At 36.7% G+C, this 19,126-nt stretch overlaps 1 protein-coding gene across 16 annotated transcripts in view; it reads right to left on the reverse strand.

Moving 5' to 3' along the window:
- EIF4G3 (eukaryotic translation initiation factor 4 gamma 3) overlaps positions 1–19,126 on the reverse strand; it is a 399,095-nt gene that overhangs the window by 91,082 nt on the left and 288,887 nt on the right. For all 16 annotated transcript variants that reach the window (XM_059915394.1, XM_059915429.1, XM_059915351.1 and 13 more), the window contains 3 exons: positions 8,648–8,736; positions 3,973–4,219; positions 1,278–1,411 (listed from right to left, as the gene is read on the reverse strand). In XM_059915394.1, the coding sequence (XP_059771377.1) occupies positions 1,278–1,411; positions 3,973–4,219; positions 8,648–8,736 (470 nt within the window). The remainder of the gene's footprint in view (positions 1–1,277; positions 1,412–3,972; positions 4,220–8,647; positions 8,737–19,126) is intronic.

A 19,126-nucleotide genomic window follows, 5' to 3' on the forward strand; every position in this document is an offset into this window, starting at 1 on the left:
GGACAACAAATCTCAAAAGGAGATAAGTTTCACATACTATGACTCATTTAATTTTCCTTTTTTTTTTTTTGGTTGCGCCGCACCCCTTGCGGGATCTTAGTTCCCTGACCAGGGATTGAACCTGGGCCCTGGCAGTGAAAGTGCCGAGTCCTAACCACTGGACTGCCAGGGAATTCCCTATGATGACTCAGTTAAAATCTCACTTTGTCTGCCATGTTAATCGGAGATATCTGGCTTTGTATAGGCGTATAATGTGACTATACCCTCAGCAAAGCGAAGTAGCTCAGTGAGAAATCAACTCATGATTGGCCAAAGTCAGAAACAGATAAGGTAGGAAGACAGGAAGGAATATCTTCTAAGATGATAATCTAATTCAGTGGGTATAACAAAACTTGCCCTCTGAGGTACCGAAGTAGTTTCAAATTAGTACCACCAATCATTCAACTGTCCTCATGTTAGTACCTAACAGAGAGGACTCAGCAAGAGAAATAAAACGATTTGTTGCTATAACAGAATAAAATAATATAAATAAGGTCTGGAAAAGCAGCTGCTGGAAATCCCAATAAGAACTGTATCTCATTCTGTAACAAAGTTACCGTCTACACTTTAATTAGGGATTAACAGTTCCTCTATAAAATGAGAGCTTAGTCACCAGAACTGGTTCATCACTGATTTACATGAAATTATTTGGGCAGATATACACCTGACTTTACATCTTTTAATTTAATAAACAGATGAAATAAACACTGACTGGACTAATTTTCTGTATGCACCGTTAAGAACAGATGTAAAGAGAAAGGGTGCCTATTTATTTGCACAGGTTAAAGACTAATCCTCCTATAAGTATCTCTTAGGGAAATTTTGAGTTATACACTATTTGAATTATGTTAACTCCCACTGAAGTTCGATCTGCCAAATACTTTCCTAGGTTTCTGACCTAACCTCAATACCATTCTAATTCCCTATTGAGGTTTTAGAACAGTGGGGAAAGATAGGTATATTAGCCGAACAGACACAGTTTCTACCACATCACTAGGAAACAGCCATAATAAGCTGACAATAAGTTTTAAAACTTTACCCCTCAAATATGAGCCAAACCCCACAATTACTGTAATCTATAATAAACCCAAAACCCAACAATGCTTAATTAAACATTTAATTCAAATGCCATTTGGTCTAACAATTTCTAAGAATTGCTCACACTTCGCATATTTGCATTGATAGTTAAAAACAGTTCCCACCAAAAAGACATAGCTTTCTCTGAGTGCTCAGCTTACCTTGTCAAGAACCACATCACTGATGGGAGGCAGGCCCTCTGGTTTCTGAATACATGCTGGCATGAACTGGAAATCCAGCAAAAACTCCCTGTCATACTGCTTCTTGCCTTCTGTATCAGCAGGCTTCCAGGATTCTAAAAAGAGGAATGCAGGCAGACAACTGTCTATAAGGTCATTATATGTATATCCAGTAAGAGTATAAGCTGATTGCAATATTTTACTTTATCTCATCAGATACAAATAAAGCCACCAAGGAAACACTGAGCTTCAGTCAGAAAATGTCATATAAAGATTTAAACTGTTATTTGTTCTTTTATCCCCTTCTGGATACCTTTGAATAGTAAAGTAATCTGAAGTAAGGTGCTATAGGAACCACTTCATTTACACATTAAGCAGCCTTTGGTCAGGGACATGTAATAATCCTCATTAAATAAACTACCAAGCCTTTTTTTTAAATACAATTTTTAAAGGTTATACTCCATTTGCAGTTATTACAAAATATTGGCTCTATTCCCCATGTTGTACAATACATCCTGTAGCCTATCTTACACCCAGTAGTTTGTACATAATAATACTCTTGGTTTCCTGGAAAAGAAGGATACTTTGTATGTTCACTTGGAAATGTTACTTTGGAGGGAAAAAAAAAAAAGGTAAAAGGATGTAAAACACAAAAGCAAATAACTTATTAAAGATTCTGAAAAGTCTAAGCAGTCTATAGATTATTTTCCCTGATTACATTTTAATCTGAAGAAAACAAAATAATGTACTTGCTTACTGAGCTGACTAGACCGGAAGAGCACATATCTTTGTCCAAAAATCTTGTCACTAAACATATTCTTAGCTAATATTTTTAATAGGAATTTTAAATTAGTTCTTTGCCACAGCACTTACTTTGCTACTCTTACTATTGTTTCAGCTATCATTACTCACAATTCTACTATCATTATATAAAGTTGGAGAATTTCTTGAAATTTTTATTGGATAATAAAAGCAAGTCACAGTTTTTTCTTTTAATTAACAAAACACTCATCAAAATCAGGTCCCAGATCACTTCATGACAGGACACTGGATCCTTCTTTATCTTAGTGGTTCCTAATATACAGGTCATAGACTCACTGATGGTCTGTGAGAATTTTACAGATATTTTATTACCATATTATATTTATTAAAATATATACAGTTTATTAGGATCTAAATTTTAAATTGCCCTTTTCCTCAGTTACTGCTAGTGTATATTACTGGGGCAAAGGGCAGTTAGTTGATCAATATAGTTAGGGTCTATAGTTGTGCACTTTTTCCTTGCCAAACTAAAGGATAAAAATATAATTTATACAGTCCTAAAAAATGACAAGAGTCCTTCAATCCCTGAACAAGGATTGGTGGTAGCCCAAGTGCTTGGCAGTATAAGCCTGGATCTTTAGAAGAAGTGTCAGTATATTGAGCTTTAAGTGTCAGTATATTGAGCTTTAAAACTTTACCACTCAAATCTGAGCCAAACCCCACAATTACTGTAATCTATAATAAACCCAAAACCCAATAATGCTTAATTAAACATTTAATTCAAATGCCATTTGGTCTAACAATTTCTAAGAATTGCTTAGAAATTTAAACAAAATTTACAATAGCCTAACCTTACAATTTCATAAAGCTCATTAGGAGTACAGTTCACTGGTAGTGTTTTCACTAAATATAAGTGATCAGTATATTACGGTGGGATCGATGAAGGGCTTTCAAACATTTTTGACTACAACTCACAGTAAGAAATATAGTGATTTCACGACTCTGAGCAAACACACACATATATAAATGAAATTAAAAGTTTAAAAAAACAATACGTCCCTTAGTGCATGTAATGCACTGACAATTTTTATTCTATTCTCCTTTTTAAAAAATGTTGGTTATAACTTACTAAATTAATTTCACAACCTATTAAATCGGTTAAAACCAGAAGTTTGAAAAACACTGGTCGAGATTATTTTTGAGGCCTGATATTTTACATTCAAACACTACCTCATGCGGACGTCACTTTAGATTTGGCAGACTAAGAAAAACTTTTCACCTAACCCAAATTTTCTACCTTTCCCCACATGTCCACACCAAATATCCATAAATCTCAAAGTCAACCATGGTTTCTATAGTATTAGGACAGAGGTTTAGTGCATTTGACGGTGTCTAAAGGTGAAAGATCCTCTAGGGTTTATCACATATTTCATAGGGCACTTCCCATACCACAGGTGCTTAATAACTTAGTCATACTGCTTCCAACTGCCTACTGGCGTTCAGCTCTACAGAGTGAGTTCTATCAACAAACTAAGTTCAAGGTTTGTGAAATGACAAGTACACTATCTCAAGGAACATGGCCATCATATCTGAAATATCTCTTTCAATTAAAATGAAAAAATTAAATTTCTCTTGTCGAATTCTACCAACCTAGCACTGATTTCCTTTGCCAGCTGCTCCTCCAATGCCAGTGAAAGCAGAATACCAGCATCAGATCTCACTTCCGCCAACATAGGACTCTCTGGATTTGCTAGCTACTAACGCCCGCCTGCTGATCTATTCTGTAAATATTACATTGTGATGAGCCTCTTCCTTCCATCCAATATTTCTTCATGAGGAGGCAACATTTCTCTAAGTTGCAGTACAGTGAAGGAGAGAAGGAAAGACATACACAGGAAGACAGGGATAAACTTACCTGATTTAAATGGGAATGTGACCCCTTCACCAGAACTATCAGTGAAGCCTGAATTAGCATCTATTCCTTCACCCTCAGAAACACTCTCAGCACCATTGCGTACAGGCTCAGCCTCTTCTCCATTTTCTTCCACAGTTTTCACATTTTTTAGGTCAGAGGGGTCTCTTTCAGGATGAAACCCTTGGCTCATTTTATCCTGTTCAGATTCAAGTACTTTGTCACCTGAAAGCTCCTCTTCAGCTTTAGGCTAAAGCATAAGTGAACACAGAGGTTATATTCTTTTCACTGTGTGTAAATACACAGGAAGACCCACATTTATCCCCTCAAAAAGCATAGGAAAACATGTCACTCAAGATAAGGATGTCTGTGTTCAGCATATGGTACTAAAATGGTAAGTTTATTTAAAACACTTTTCTCATTTCATGTCCTGGGATAAAGCAGACAATTCAAATGGCTACTGAAATGCTTTAACATGACTAATGAAATCTAAATATACCAAAGGTTAAAAAGGAAAGAACTGTTAATCCTTGGAACTTGATGGACATGAAAGAGTTCTAGTCAGAATCTATATCAAGCACTATTACCCTTGCCACTAAAGCTCAGCAAATATAAAAAGAAACACACTAGAGGGTATTTTTTGTGCTGTCCTCTGGCTGTGAAATAGAGAGTTCAATGAATAGTTTAAAGTATGCTAAGTCCCACAAAGCTGACCATCCCTCACATTTAACAAGGAGGACACTTGTTAGTTAAAATCTATTTTGTTTACTGGTTCTTAGAATTCTCTGAGATTGTGACCTTGTTCAAATTATACATGGAAAAATGCTTGGAATATATTCCCCCAGGGAGAAATCTGGGTTCCAGGGCATCCTATTTTTAAAAGGCAAAATCGAATTAAAGTTATTCACCAGATTATTTTTGACCATCTCAGTTTCAGATACAAAAAAAAAAAAAAAGTAATTCTTAAGGGCCATATCAGCCCTCAAAACTCCCTGAGGCAAAGTTCTCAATGAACTTTAAGTCTTTCTTTTTCAAAGGGAAGCACTCTGAAAACAATCCTTTGGAAGAAGCTCTCAAAGGAAACAGCAATTTACCACAAATCCCAGTGGATAAATTCACACTAGGAGAGCCAAATTCGAGGCTCTATTGAATTGGTTGAACAGAGAGGATGGTATAAAAGGATGTCATATACACCAGGAAGTAGTCACCCAACTGATTTATGAAAAAAAAATTTTTAAATTAAAGAGTTACAAACCCTACTTTGTTATTAAGTATTATAACAGATATGATACTAATAAATTTTCTTCTACTAAAATCAGATCATGGGGAAAAGACGCTAAATTTTAAAATGTTATCAACAGAAACAGATGGTTTTTAGGCCTTGTTTCTAAAATGGAAATAAAAAGTTCATGCAAATACACTCCCTTCTCTCTCTCTCTCCCTTGTTCTTCCAACAGGAAGAGCACAGAAACCATCAAAAGAAAGACAGACATAAAAATTCCAAGAAAATAAAAGACGAAAATAATTTATTTTTATAAAACATGGCAGTAAGTGAGGCATCTTTTATACTTTGAGAAGAAACTGATCTACCAAGTTTGAATCATGAATTAGCAGCCTCACTTTTTCTTATTCTATACTCTACTATAGTCTAAACTCAAAACAACCTTGTAATACCACCTTATAATTAAGTACAGGTCATCAAGAAGATCTTTAATAATCTGGCATGTGAGTCTGTAAATGGTACTTAAACTTATTACAGAGCAGTATAACTACATTATACAATGATATAGAACTCTTATTATAGATCCTGTAAAATGTGAAAAAATGCTGTTTTAGAGAAAAAAATTTATTGAGTCATCTTCTCTGTACCTAAAACCAACAACAACAAACAATCTATTGGATATAAACAGAGGATGCGTTACTTAGAAAGTCAATTTCTAACTGGAAAAAAAAAGTATAAAGAAACTTGGCCCATGAATGACAAACCATAATTCAGAGCACAAAGAATCAATGAGGTGTCTGAGGCACATTATTAGAAGGGATATTTTTCAAGGGAATCCACAAAAAAATTGCTGCATTAAATATTTATGATGATTATTTTTCCTTCAGCAGGATGGAGCTCTACTCAATTAGTCTGTAAATGTCTAACAGTTCTTCAGTTGTTTACCCAGAAAACCAGATTGAAAAAAGAAAACACTTTATTGGCCAGACTGTCAAAGCAGAAACTTTTATAGGAACTTACTAAAACAAGAATTTAGTTGACAAAACTGCCTGCTTAATGCACAAGTTTTTGTTTTGTTTTGTTTTTTTAAATTAATTAATTAATTTATTTTTGGGTGTGTTGGGTCTTCGTTTCTGTGCGAGGGCTTTCTCTAGTTGCGGCAAGCGGGGGCCACTCTTCATCGCGGTGTGCAGGCCTCTCACTGTCGCGGCCTCTTGTTGCAGAGCACAGGCTCCAGACGCGCAGGTTCAGTAGTTGTGGGTCACGGGCCCATTTGCTCCGCGGCATGTGGGATCTTCCCAGACCAGGGCTCGAACCCGTGTCCCCTGCACTGGCAGGCAGATTCTCAACCACTGCACCACCAGGGAAGCCCCAATTCACAAGTTTTTAAAGTGCTAGAAAATCAGATTGACAACTACATATGTAACGATCAATGAAATATCTTAAAAATTTAAAATAAATTTTAGGATGCCCTGACTAACAATTTTAAGATGAATCATCCTTCAAGCTACCTTTCTAGGCTATAATTTAAAGAATTTGGTTAAGTACTTGCAATAATGTAACAACTCAATATATAACCTAAAATATGCTGATACCTAAACCCATTCTTTTAAAGGCTGAGAAAAATCTAAGAAAAGAAGACCTTAAAAAAAAAAAAAAAAAAAAAAAGAAGACCTTGATGATCAGTGAAAAATGAAGACAGTGACAACCAATATTTACTAAACTACTCTGGTAAATGCTCAATTTTAGGAAAGACAAGGGAATAGGATTTCTGGAAAAAGTCTGTGTGCAAATGACCAAATATCTTTTTATTATACTTTTAAACTATAAGTTTAAGAAAAAAGTGATTGGTTCAAAATGAGTCCAAACAGTTCTTCTGTATGAAGAATAACAATCTAAAGCAGGTTTTAGCAAACTATGGCCCGTGGGCCAAATCTGGCTCCTCACCTGTTTTTGTATAGTGTGCAAGGTAAGGATGGTTTTTACACTTGTAATGGTGGAAAAACATTTCAAAGAAGAAAATTTTATGAGATGTGAATATTATATGAAATTCAAATTTCAATAAACTTTTACTGAAATACAGCCACTCATTCATTTGCACATTGTCTACGGTTGCTTTTGGGCTATAGCAGCAGAGTTGAGAAATTGTGACAGGGATCATATAGTCCACAAAGCCTGATAGTTACTTTACCATCTGGACCATTATAGGAAAAATTTGTCAACCCCGACCTGAAGATGAGGATGAATACTTGGAGGCACAGGAATAGTGACCTACCCATTTAATATTCAATAATGCTTTGAAAAACAGCCACAGGGCAAAGAAACACAAAGTATAATAGAACAAAGTGAATAAATAACAGCTGAATCTAAAGAGAAACCAGTCTGTGAAGCTCTTACAGCCATACCAGGAATGTATGCGATTCCCCTGCCTCTGGAAGGTATTTTATTCTTTGGAGGAGCAACATTTTCCTGTTCAGTTGCAATAGGAGTGTAGCAACTATTTGCACCTCTATAACTTTCTGCCAATTCTTACGCCCTGATAACCATAATGAAATCACTCCCATGAAACATTTTAGTGGTTGCTACGGGACTAACTGTGACATCAACAGAGCACCATGTACGAGCAATGACAGGACAGGGAGAAGTAACAAAGGGGTATTATGAGCTGCCTGAAGGGGGTAATAATTATAACCAGCTAGAAAAGTTTTATGAAATAAATGCATTTAAAGTTATTTTAAAGTAATTTCTACATTTTAATGTTATCATCTTAAACATTCAATGAAAATTATTTTAATAAAGTAGATATAAGAAGAGCTCAAGAATAAAAAAGCAACATAGAGATTGTTTATATTACTCTTCATTAAAAACTTCAGTACATAAGACTAAAGATACTGAGATTAGAGACTATGAAATGGGTAGAGCACTCCTTAGGACTAAACCTGCTCTTGATTCTTCCTCACATCATGTCCTGGACCTGGTATGTTGTATCCTACAGCGAAATCTGGCATGGCTTAGTTCAAATAGACAAACCATATGTGAAAAGTTATATTCCTGGGATTCAGCTAAAAGACAACAGATTCAAAATCAATCTCCTTAAAATATATCTGATGATTTCCACCAGCACTGCTAATAGGTATTTGAAAATAATCCTGTTTTTAAAAAACCAGATTAGTCTTTCCGTCTGCTTAATATAAGGAAAAAAATTAAACAATACTTATTTTTGCCACTTGAGAAGAGGTATTTTGAAACAGAGACAAGAATTCAATGAAATTGAACATGCTATTAACAATCTTTTAAAAATTCTGTAAATGGATTAAAAAAAAAAAATCAGACCCTGAGCTTGATATATTTGCTTGGAAAACAGTATCTCAAGAAAAAGTTACAAACCCACATTGTTTTAGGAAATGGCACCACTGTTCTGAAGATGAGCTGAAGAGATTTACTGCTGCCCCTTACCTCCGATTCTGCCTCTAACAGCTCTTCACTGGTTCGGGTCCGATCTTTTGGTTTCTTCCACGTCTTTGGTGCAGTTATAGCTGTCTGAGCTGAAACAGAAAAGCAAACTGCCATTACTTCCCACTGCAAAGTTTGGAAACATTAGGTCTAAGTGATACCTGTGTTCAAATTTAGCAGAAAAAAAGAGGGCTTCCTCCACACTGAGGAGATAGATGGATGATAAAGTGAAGAGCTGAGTAGCTGTGGCCCAAAGATGGCAATGGCAAATGTCTTAGGCACAAATTGGTCACATCAGTTCATATGGCCTTCAACCAGTGGCCTAAGTTCCTCCTATTTCATGGTTAGGACATACTGAGGTACATAATTCAGTATGAGGTGAGTATCTATATAAAAAACTGCCCTACCAGCCAATTCTAGACTTGGGCCTGGTTCTACTGTTAATCAACTATGTGATCATAAGCAAGTCACACTTCTCAGGCACCAGCATATTCAACTATAAAGTATAAGAGTAAGATTAGAAGATATCTAAGGTTCCTTTAAGCCACAAAAAATATTAAATTCCAGATTCTGGTTTTTTCTTAATGATTTTTTAAAAAATTTTATTTAGTTTTGGCTGTGTTTTGGGTCTTCATTGCTGCGCACAGGCTTTCTCTAGTTGCGGCGAGTGGGGGCTACTCTTCGTTGTGGTGCGTGGGCTTCTCATTGCGGGGGCTTCTCTTGTTGTGGAGCACAGGCTCTAGGTGCACCGGCTTCATTAGTTGTGGCACATGGGCTCAGTAGTTGTGGCTCATGGGCTCTAGAGCACAGGCTCAGTAGTTATGGCGCACGGGCTTAGTTGCTCTGAGGCATGTGGTAACTTCCTGGACTAGGGATGGAATCCATGTCCCCTGTATTGGCAGGTGGATTCTTAACCACTGTGCAACCAGGGAAGTCCCCAGATTCTGTTTTAAAAAGCTTTCTAGGGACTTCCCTGGTGGTCCAGTGGGTAAGACTCGCATTCCCAATGCAGGGGGCCCAGGTTTGATCCCTGGTCGGGGAACTAGATCCCACACGCATGCCTCAACTAAGAGTCCACATGCCGCAGCAAAGATCCTGTGTGCCGCAACTAAGACCTGGAGCAGCCAAAAGAATTAAATAAATAAACAAACAAACAAATAGATAAGCTTTCTAGACAACAAAAGGATACTTTGATTAAGATTTCATTAGATAGGCAGCACTTCTACAACATTCAGCTCTCACTTCACATCAATACTGTTGGCCTACCCTTTCATACTGCTGGGGTGAAAATTAAGGAAGAAACAGATCATTTTTTTTTCTTTTTGGCCGTGCCGCACAGCTTGCCGGATCTTAGTTCCCAGACCAGGGATCGAACCTGGGGCCCCAGCAGTGAGAGCACCTAGTCCCAACCACTGGACTGCCAGGGAATTCGCAGAAACATAGTTTTTATTGAATTATTCTATTGTACCAGAAGTTTTAGATGGAAAGTTAAGCTTACAAAGGATTTTTAAAATTTATTTGGCTTACAAATTCCACAAAATCATTCAACACTTGGATGTACAATTTAATGATAATTTAAACATCACATAGCAAATAGAATATATTAAAAGGATCCCACAAAAGGAATAAACACAAAGCTGAAGGGAACCATCTAATCTGATTCCTTATAGAAATAAAAGATCTCATTGAGACTAAACCAACTAATCTCTGGGGCAGGTTCAAATCTTTTTTGGAAGAACAGTAGAATATAAACAGTCACACTGGTCTGGGGAACAAGGAAAAGGAGACATTTAACCATCTTCTCAAAATTACTGCACCATCACAAAAATACTCTGTAAATCCCCTTTGTTATACACACCTCAAAACAATTTGTCTTTATCCTTCCCTTCACAGACCATAAGGAACAATAAAGCATTATTAGGCCAATTGTTATTCTTCCTTTGTGGCCTACCAAGGTAAACCATTTTCTCAAAGTACGGAACTCAGATTATGGTAACTATGGGTGGGTTTAAATTCGCTGTTGCCTCACAGTCTTATGATGAATATGTACATTCATGTATTCATATATGTGGTATGTGGTGGTCTCTTTTCAATTTTAATGAATCTTCTGATTTTATATAACCAGTCCATTTTATATGCATCTCTCTGAAATGCTTCTGATTAATTCTGCTTCCACAGAAGAATCCTTTTTAAGAGTTATAGAGAGTTTGAGGAAACTGTACATTTAAATTAACATTTTGTTTCATATATGCATGAATTCAGCTCTAATTTCCATTCATGGAAAAGGGGAAGACTACTTTCTGGAGGATTTGTTAAGACGAAACACAAACTCAGGAGTAGTTTCCTCTAAACAAAAAAACCAAAGATGTAGACAAACTTTTCCTTCAAAACTGTATCAAATGTACCCAACCCCAAAACATTAAACAAAACATTTCTTCCATGGGTAACATAACACATATAACATGCTTTTTAAAAATTAGCTACATACACAGCAAGAATTGTTACTCTGTTCAAGTGGTTAAAGTTGTGATTTAAAGCAATAATTCACAAACAGAGCTGAGAGAAAGCACACACCTCTTTAGGAGATACTCAGTCCTTTAAAAAACTGGACACAGATACACACCTAGTGTCTAGTGAGATTGTGATATACAACCCCTCTCCTACCATTACTGATGGAGAGGTGCAGTAACCTTCGGTGTGCTAGAGTAGGGAGAAGAAGAGGTAGGCGACAAGGGAGGGAGGAAGCAAGGGAGGGAGAGACACAGAGACAGAAACACCAACTGCCAGATTTAAAGGACAATTAATACCAAGTTAGCTAGAAGAAGGGAAGTAAATTTAACATACTGTCTCAGATCTGTTCTTTCCTTTCTAGTCCATTGCCAATGCCTATACCTTAATTAGGCCCTTAATACTGCACTGATTTAACAAGAGATAGTCTCAACTCACTGCCTCCATTTTCTTATTTTAACATATCATGTGCAATACTGCCTGAATTATGGCCTCTCTAAAGAATTGATTTGATTGGTTATTCTTCTACTTAAAATATTCCTTAAGGCACCATCCATAGTGCCAAGCAAAGTTCCTTACACAGGGTAGGCATTCAAATTTGTTGACTGAACAAATGACAGCAGCTCTCTGTTAAAAGAGGTACTACCAACATTCCCAAGACAAAGACAAATTCTTTCTCCCTTGTCTTGCATTAAAGCACCACAGGAAAAGTGACAATCTCTGGATGAGATTCATAATTACCTGAATTTAGAGATGCCTAAAGGAGCCTCCCCAACTCTCCATAAGAATTCAACTCTTAGAGGCACATTGAATTTCTACTACTTTAAAATCCAGAATAAGTAAATTCCAACAGGAGAGCAATGCTATGATTTCAAGATTTTTGCAAATTTTTACATTATTGGCAGGAAAACGTTTTCCCTCATAGCTCTTTTTATGAAATGACTAATATATAAATTCTGAAAAATATTTGGGACATAGACAAGTTTAATCACTGGGTTTTAATAAACAAACGGGATCAGGAAACTTGCACAAACCTCTTAGATAGGCTCATCCACCAGAGGGCAGACAGCAGAAGCAAGAAGAACTACAATCCTGCAGCCTGTGGAACAAAAACCACATTCACAGAAAGATAGACAAGATGAAAAGGCAGAGGGCTATGTACCAGATGAAGGAACAAGAGAAAACCCCAGAAAAACAACCAAATGAAGTGGAGATAGGCAACCTTCCAGAAAAAGAATTCAGAATAATGATAGTGAAGATTCAGGACCTCGGAAAAAGAATGGAGTCAAAGATCGAGAAGATGCAAGAAATGTTTAACAAAGACCCAGAAGAATTAAAGAACAAACAAACAGAGATGAACAATACAATAACTAAAATGAAAAATACACTAGAAGGAATCAATAGCAGAATAACTGAGGCAGAAAAACAGATAAGTGACCGGGAAGACATAATGGTGGAATTCACTGCTATGGAACAGAATAAAGAAAAAAGAATGAAAAGAAATGAAGACAGCCTAAGAGACCGCTGGAACAACATTAAACGCAACAACATTCGCATTATAGGGGTCCCAGAAGGAGAAGAGAGAGAGAAAGGACCCGAGAAAATATGTGAAGAGATTATAGTCAAAAACTTCCCTAACATGGGAAAGGAAACAGCCACCCAAGTCCAGGAAGAGCAGAGAGTCCCAGGCAGGATAAACCCAAGGAGAAACATGCCAAGACACATAGCAATCAAACTGGCAAAAATTAAAGACAAAGAAAAACTACTGAAAGCAGCAAGGGAAAAACGACAAATAACATACAAGGGAACTCCCATAACGTTAACAGCTGATTTCTAAGCAGAAACTCTACAAGCCAGAAGGGAGTGGCATGATACACTTAAAGTGATGAAAGGGAAGAACCCACAACCAAGATTACTCTACCCAGCAAGGATCTCATTCAGATTCGATGGAGAAATCAAAAGTTTTACAGACAAGCAAAAGCTAAGAGAATTCAGCACCACCAAACCAGCTCTACAACAAATGCTAAAGGAACTTCTCTAAGTGGCAAACACAAGAGAAGAAAAGGACCTACAAAAACAAACCCAAAACAATTAAGAAGATGGTCATAGGAACATACATGTCGATAATTACCTTACAGGTGAATGGATTAAATGCTCCAACCAAAAGATGCAGGCTGGCTGAATGGATACAAAAACAAGACCCATATATATGCTGTCTACAAGAAACCCACTTCAGACCTAGGGACACATACAGACTGAAAGTGAGGGGATGAAAAAAGATATTCCATGAAAATGGAAATCAAAAGAAAGCTGGGGTAGCAATACTCATATCAGATAAAATAGACTTTAAAATAAAGAATGTTACAAGAGACAACAAAGGACACTACATAATGATCAAGGGATCAATCCCTTGTTATAATAGACTTTAACTTTAAGTCCTTGTTATAAGGACTTTAACACCTCATGTACACCAATGGACAGATCATCCAGACAGAAAATTAATAAGGAAACACAAGCTTTAAGTGACACAATAGACCAGATAGATTTAATTGATATTTATAGGACATTCCATCCAAAAACAGCAGATTACACTTTCTTCTCAAGTGCGCACAGAATATTCTCCAGGATAGATCACATCTTGGGTCACAAATCAAGCCTCAGTAAATTTAAGAAAATTGAAATCATATCAAGCATTCTTTTCTGACCACAACGCTATGAGATTAGAAATCAATTCCAGGGAAAAAAAGGTAAAAAACACAAACACATGGAGGCTAAACAATATGTTACTAAATAACCAAGAGATCACTGAAGAAATCAAAGAGGAAATCAAAAAATACCTAGAGACAAATGACAATGAAAACACGACAATCCAAAACCTATGGGATGCAGCAAAAGCAGTTCTAAGAGGGAAGTTTATAGCTATACAAGCCTACCTAAAGAAACAAGAAAAATCTCAAATAAACAATCTAACCTTACACCTAAAGGAACTAGAGAAAGAACAGACAAAACCCTAAGTTAGCAGAAGGAAAGAAATCATAAAGATCAGAGCAGAAATAAATGAAATAGAAACAAAGAAAACAATAGCAAAGATCAATAAAACTAAAAGCTGGTTCTTTGAGAAGATAAACGAAATTGATAAACCATTAGCCAGACTCATCAAGAAAAAGAGGGAGAGGACTCAAATCAGTGAAACTAGAAATGAAAAAGGAGAAGTTACAACAGACACAGCAGAAATACAAAGCATCCTAAGAGACTACTACAAGCAACTCTATGCCCATAAAATGGACAACCTGGAAGAAATGGACAAATTCTTAGAAAGGTATAACCTTCCAAGACTGAATCAGAAAGAAATAGAAAATATGAACAGGCCAATCACAAGTAATGAACTTGAAACTGTGATTAAAAATCTTCCAACAAACAAAAGGCCAGGACCAGATGGCTTCACAGGTGAATTCTATCAAACATTTAGAGAAGAGCTAACACCCATCCTTCTCAAACTCTTCCAAAAAATTGCAGAGGAAGGAACACTCCCAAACTCATTCTATGAGGCCACCATCACCCTGATACCAAAACCAGACAAAGATACTACAAAGAAAGAAAATTACAGACCAATATCACTGATGAATAGAGATGCAAAAATCCTCAACAAAATACTAGCAAACAGAATCTAACAACATATTAAAAGGATCATACACCATGATCAAGTGGGATTTATCCCAGGGATGCAGGGATTCTTCAATATATGCAAATCAATCAATGTGATACACCATATTAACAAATTGAAGAATAAAAACCATATGATCATCTCAATAGATGCAGAAAAGGCTTTTGACAAAATTCAACACCCATTTATGATAAAAACTCTCCAGAAAGTGGGCATAGAGGGAACCTACCTCAACATAATAAAGGCCATATGTGACAGACCCACGGCAAACATCATTCTCAATGGTGAAAAACTGAAAGCATTTCCTCTAAGATCAGGAACAACACAAGGATGTCCACTCTCACCACTATTATTCAACATAGTGTTGGAAGTCCTAGCCACGGCAATCAGAGAAGGAAAAGAAATAAAAGGAATACCAATTGGAAAAGAAGTAAAACTGTCACTGTTTGCAGATGACATGATACTACACACAGAGAATCCTAAAGATGCAACCAGAAAACTACAAGAGCTAATTAATAAATTTGATAAAGTTGCAGGACACAAAATTAATGCACAGAAATCTCTTGCATTCCTATACACTAATGATGAAAAATCTGAAAGAGAAATTAAGGAAACACTCCCATTTACCATTGCAACAAAAAGAATAAAATACGTAGGAATAAACCTACCCAGGGAGACAAAAGACCTGTATGCAGAAAACTATAAGACACTGATGAAAGAAATTAATGATGATACCAACAGATGGAGAGATATACCATGTTCTTGGATTGGAAGAATCAATATTGTGAAAATGACTATACTACCCAAAGCAATCTACAGATTCAATGCAATCCCTATCAAATTACCAATGGCATTTTTTACAGAACTAGAAGAAATCATCTTAAAATTTGTATGGAGACACAAAAGACCCCGAATAGCCAAAGTGGTATTGAGGGAAAAAAACGGAGCTGGAGGAATCAGACTTCCTGACTTCAGACTATACTAAGTACAAAGCTACAGTAATCAAGACAATATGGTACTGGCACAAAAACAGAAATATAGACCAATGGAACAAGATAGAGAGCCCAGAGATAAACCCACACACCTATGGTTAAGTAATCTATGACAAAGGAGGCAAGGATATACAATGGAGAAAAGACAGTCTCTTCAATAGGTGGTGCTGGGAAAACTGGACAGCTACATGTAAAAGAATGAAATTAGAACACTCCCTAACACCATACACAAAAATAAACTCAAAATGGATTAAAGACCTAAATGTAAGACCAGACACTATAAAACTCCTACAGGAAAACATAGAACACTCTTTGACATAAATCACAGCAAGATCTTTTTTGACCTACCTCCTAGAGTAATGGAAATAAAAACAAAAATAAACAAATGGGACCTCATGAAACTTAAAAGCTTTTGCACAGCAAAGGAAAGTATAAAGAAGATGAAAAAACAACACTCAGAATGAGAGAAAATATCTGCAAATGAAGCAACTGACAAAGGATTAATCTCCAACATATATAAACAGTTCATGCAGCTCAATATTAAAAAAACGACCCAATCAAAAAATGGGGAAAAGACCTAAATAGACATTTCTCCAAAGAAGACATACAGACGGCCACGAAGCACATGAAAAGCTGCTCAACATCACTAATTATTAGAGAAATGCAAATCAAAACTACAATGAGGTAACACCTCACACCAGTTAGAATGGGCATCATCAGAAAATCTACAAACAGATGCTGGAGAGGGTGTGGAGAAAAGGGAACCTTCTTGCGCTGTTGGTGGGAATGTAAATTGATACAGCCACTATGGAGAACGGTATGGAGGTTCCTTAAAAAACTAAAAATAGAATCACCATATGACCCAGCAATCCCACTACTGGGCATATACCCTGAGAAAATCATAATTCAAAAAGACATATGCACCCCAATGTTCACTGCAGCACTGCTTACAATAGCCAGGTCTTGGAAGCAATGTAAATGCCCATCGACAGACGAATGGATAAAAAAGATGTGGTATATATATACAATGGAATATTACTCAGCCATAAAAAGGAACGAAATTGGGTCATTTGTAGAGACGTGGATGGATCTAGAGACTGTCACACAGAGTGAAGTAAGTCAGAAAGAGAAAAACAAATATCGTATTTTTTTTAGTTGTATTTTTAAATAAATTTATTTATTTATTTATATTTATTTTTGGCTGTGTTGGGTCTTCGTTTCTGTGCGAGGGCCTTCTCCAGTTGTGGCGAGCGGGGGCCACTCTTCATCGCGGTGCGCGGGCCTCTCACTGTCACGGCCTCCCCCGTTGCAGAGCACAGGCTCCAGACGTGCAGGCTTAGTAGTTGTGGCTCACGGGCTTAGTCGCTCCGTGGCATGTGGGATCTTCCCAGACCAGGGCTCGAACCCGTGTCCCCTGAATTGGCAGGCAGATTCTTAACCACTGCGCCACCAGGGAAGCCCCAAATATCGTATATTAATGCATATATGTGGAACCTAGAAAAATGGTACAGATGAACCGGTTTGCAGGGCAGAAATTGAGACACAGATGTAGAGAACAAATGTATGGACACCAAGTGGGGAAACGGGGCGGCGGGGGTGGTGTTGGTAAAAAAAAAAAAAAAAAAAAAAAATTCTTTTTTACACTTCAAAAAGTTTAACATAGTCCAGAATAGGAAAATCTACAGAGACAGAGAGTAAATTAGTGGTTGCCAGAGGCTAGGGGAAGGGGAGAATGGGGAAATACTGCTAGTGGGTAGTGGGTACAGGGTTTCTTTTTTGCACGATGAAAATATTCTGGAAGTAGACAGTGGTAATGATTGCATAACTTCGTGAATGTACTATAATCCACTAAATCGTACACTTTAAACGTGAATTTTATGGTATGTGAATTACATCTCAATAAACCCATTATTTTAGAAAAATAAAAAATAAAATAAAATAAACAAACGGGACTACATCAAACTAAAAAGCTCCTGCACAGCAAAGGAAACCATCATCAAAGTGATAAAGCCAACTGACTAAATGGGAGGAGATATTTGCAAATCATATATCCAATAAGGGGTTAATATCCAAAATATATAAAGAACTCATACAACTCAACAAAAAAACCCCAAACAAATCAATTTAAAAAATGGGCAGAGGATCTGAATAGGCATTTTCCCAAAGACAATATACAGATGGCCCACAGGCACATGAAATATGTTCAACATCACTTATTATCAGGAAAATGCAAATCCAAACCACAATGAGATATCAAGCACAACTGTTAGAATGGCTACTATCGAAAAGACAAGAAATAACAAATGTTGGAGAGGATGTGGAGAAAAGGGAACCTTTGTACACTGTTGTTGGGACTGTAAATTGTTGCCGCTGCTATAGGAAATAGTATAGAGATTCCTCAAAAAACTAAGAATTGAGCTACCACACAACCAAGCTATTCCACTTCTGGGTATTTATCTGAAGAATTTGGAAATACTAATTTAAGAAGATATATGCACCCCTGTGTTTAATGCAGCATTATTTACAACAGTCATGGTATGGAAACAATGTTAAGTGTCCACGTACAGATGAATGGAAAAAGAAGATGTGGGGTGTGTGTGTGCACACACACACACACATAACGGAATACTACCCAGCCATAAAAAATAATGAAATCCTACCATTTGTGACAACATGGATGGACCTTGAAGGCATTATGCTAAGTGAAATAGACAGAAAAAGACAAATACTGTATGATTTCACTCATATATTTGGAATATAAAATAAATAAACAAACAAAGTAAAATCAAAACAAACTCACAGATACAGAGAACAGGTTAGTGGTTACCAAAGGGGAAAGGAGGTGGAAAAAATGAGTGAAGTGGGTCAACTATATGGTGACAGACTGTAACTCGATTTGTGGTGGTGATCACTCTGTGGTGTATACAGTTGTAGAACTATAATGCTGTGCACCCGAAACTTACATACTTAAAAAGAAAAAAAAAGGATACTTTACTACTGGTAAGGGAAGGTCTCAAGAGCATTGTCACAGGGTTTTACATAAGGAGTAGAATGTTCCAATAATGGAAAGAGTGCAAGGTCCCACTCTTAACACCCAGTTCCAATCCTTTCTCATTCCTGTCTCCCAGCCTCAATGTTTTTTTTCCCCACCCAGCTTTGAAATCCTAAAAGTTGGCAATAAATTATTCTGATTATATCATATTCAAGAATTTTGTCTAGAGTTTCTTGAAGTTGGGGATCTTATTCTGTCCTTTTGTTCTTCCACAGATCCTTGTGAGAATCTAGGAAAATGTGATGATTTATTTAAGGAACAGGGGC

This window comes from Balaenoptera ricei, chromosome 1 (assembly GCF_028023285.1).
Source record: "Balaenoptera ricei isolate mBalRic1 chromosome 1, mBalRic1.hap2, whole genome shotgun sequence".
NCBI classification, from domain to species: Eukaryota; Metazoa; Chordata; class Mammalia; order Artiodactyla; family Balaenopteridae; genus Balaenoptera; species Balaenoptera ricei.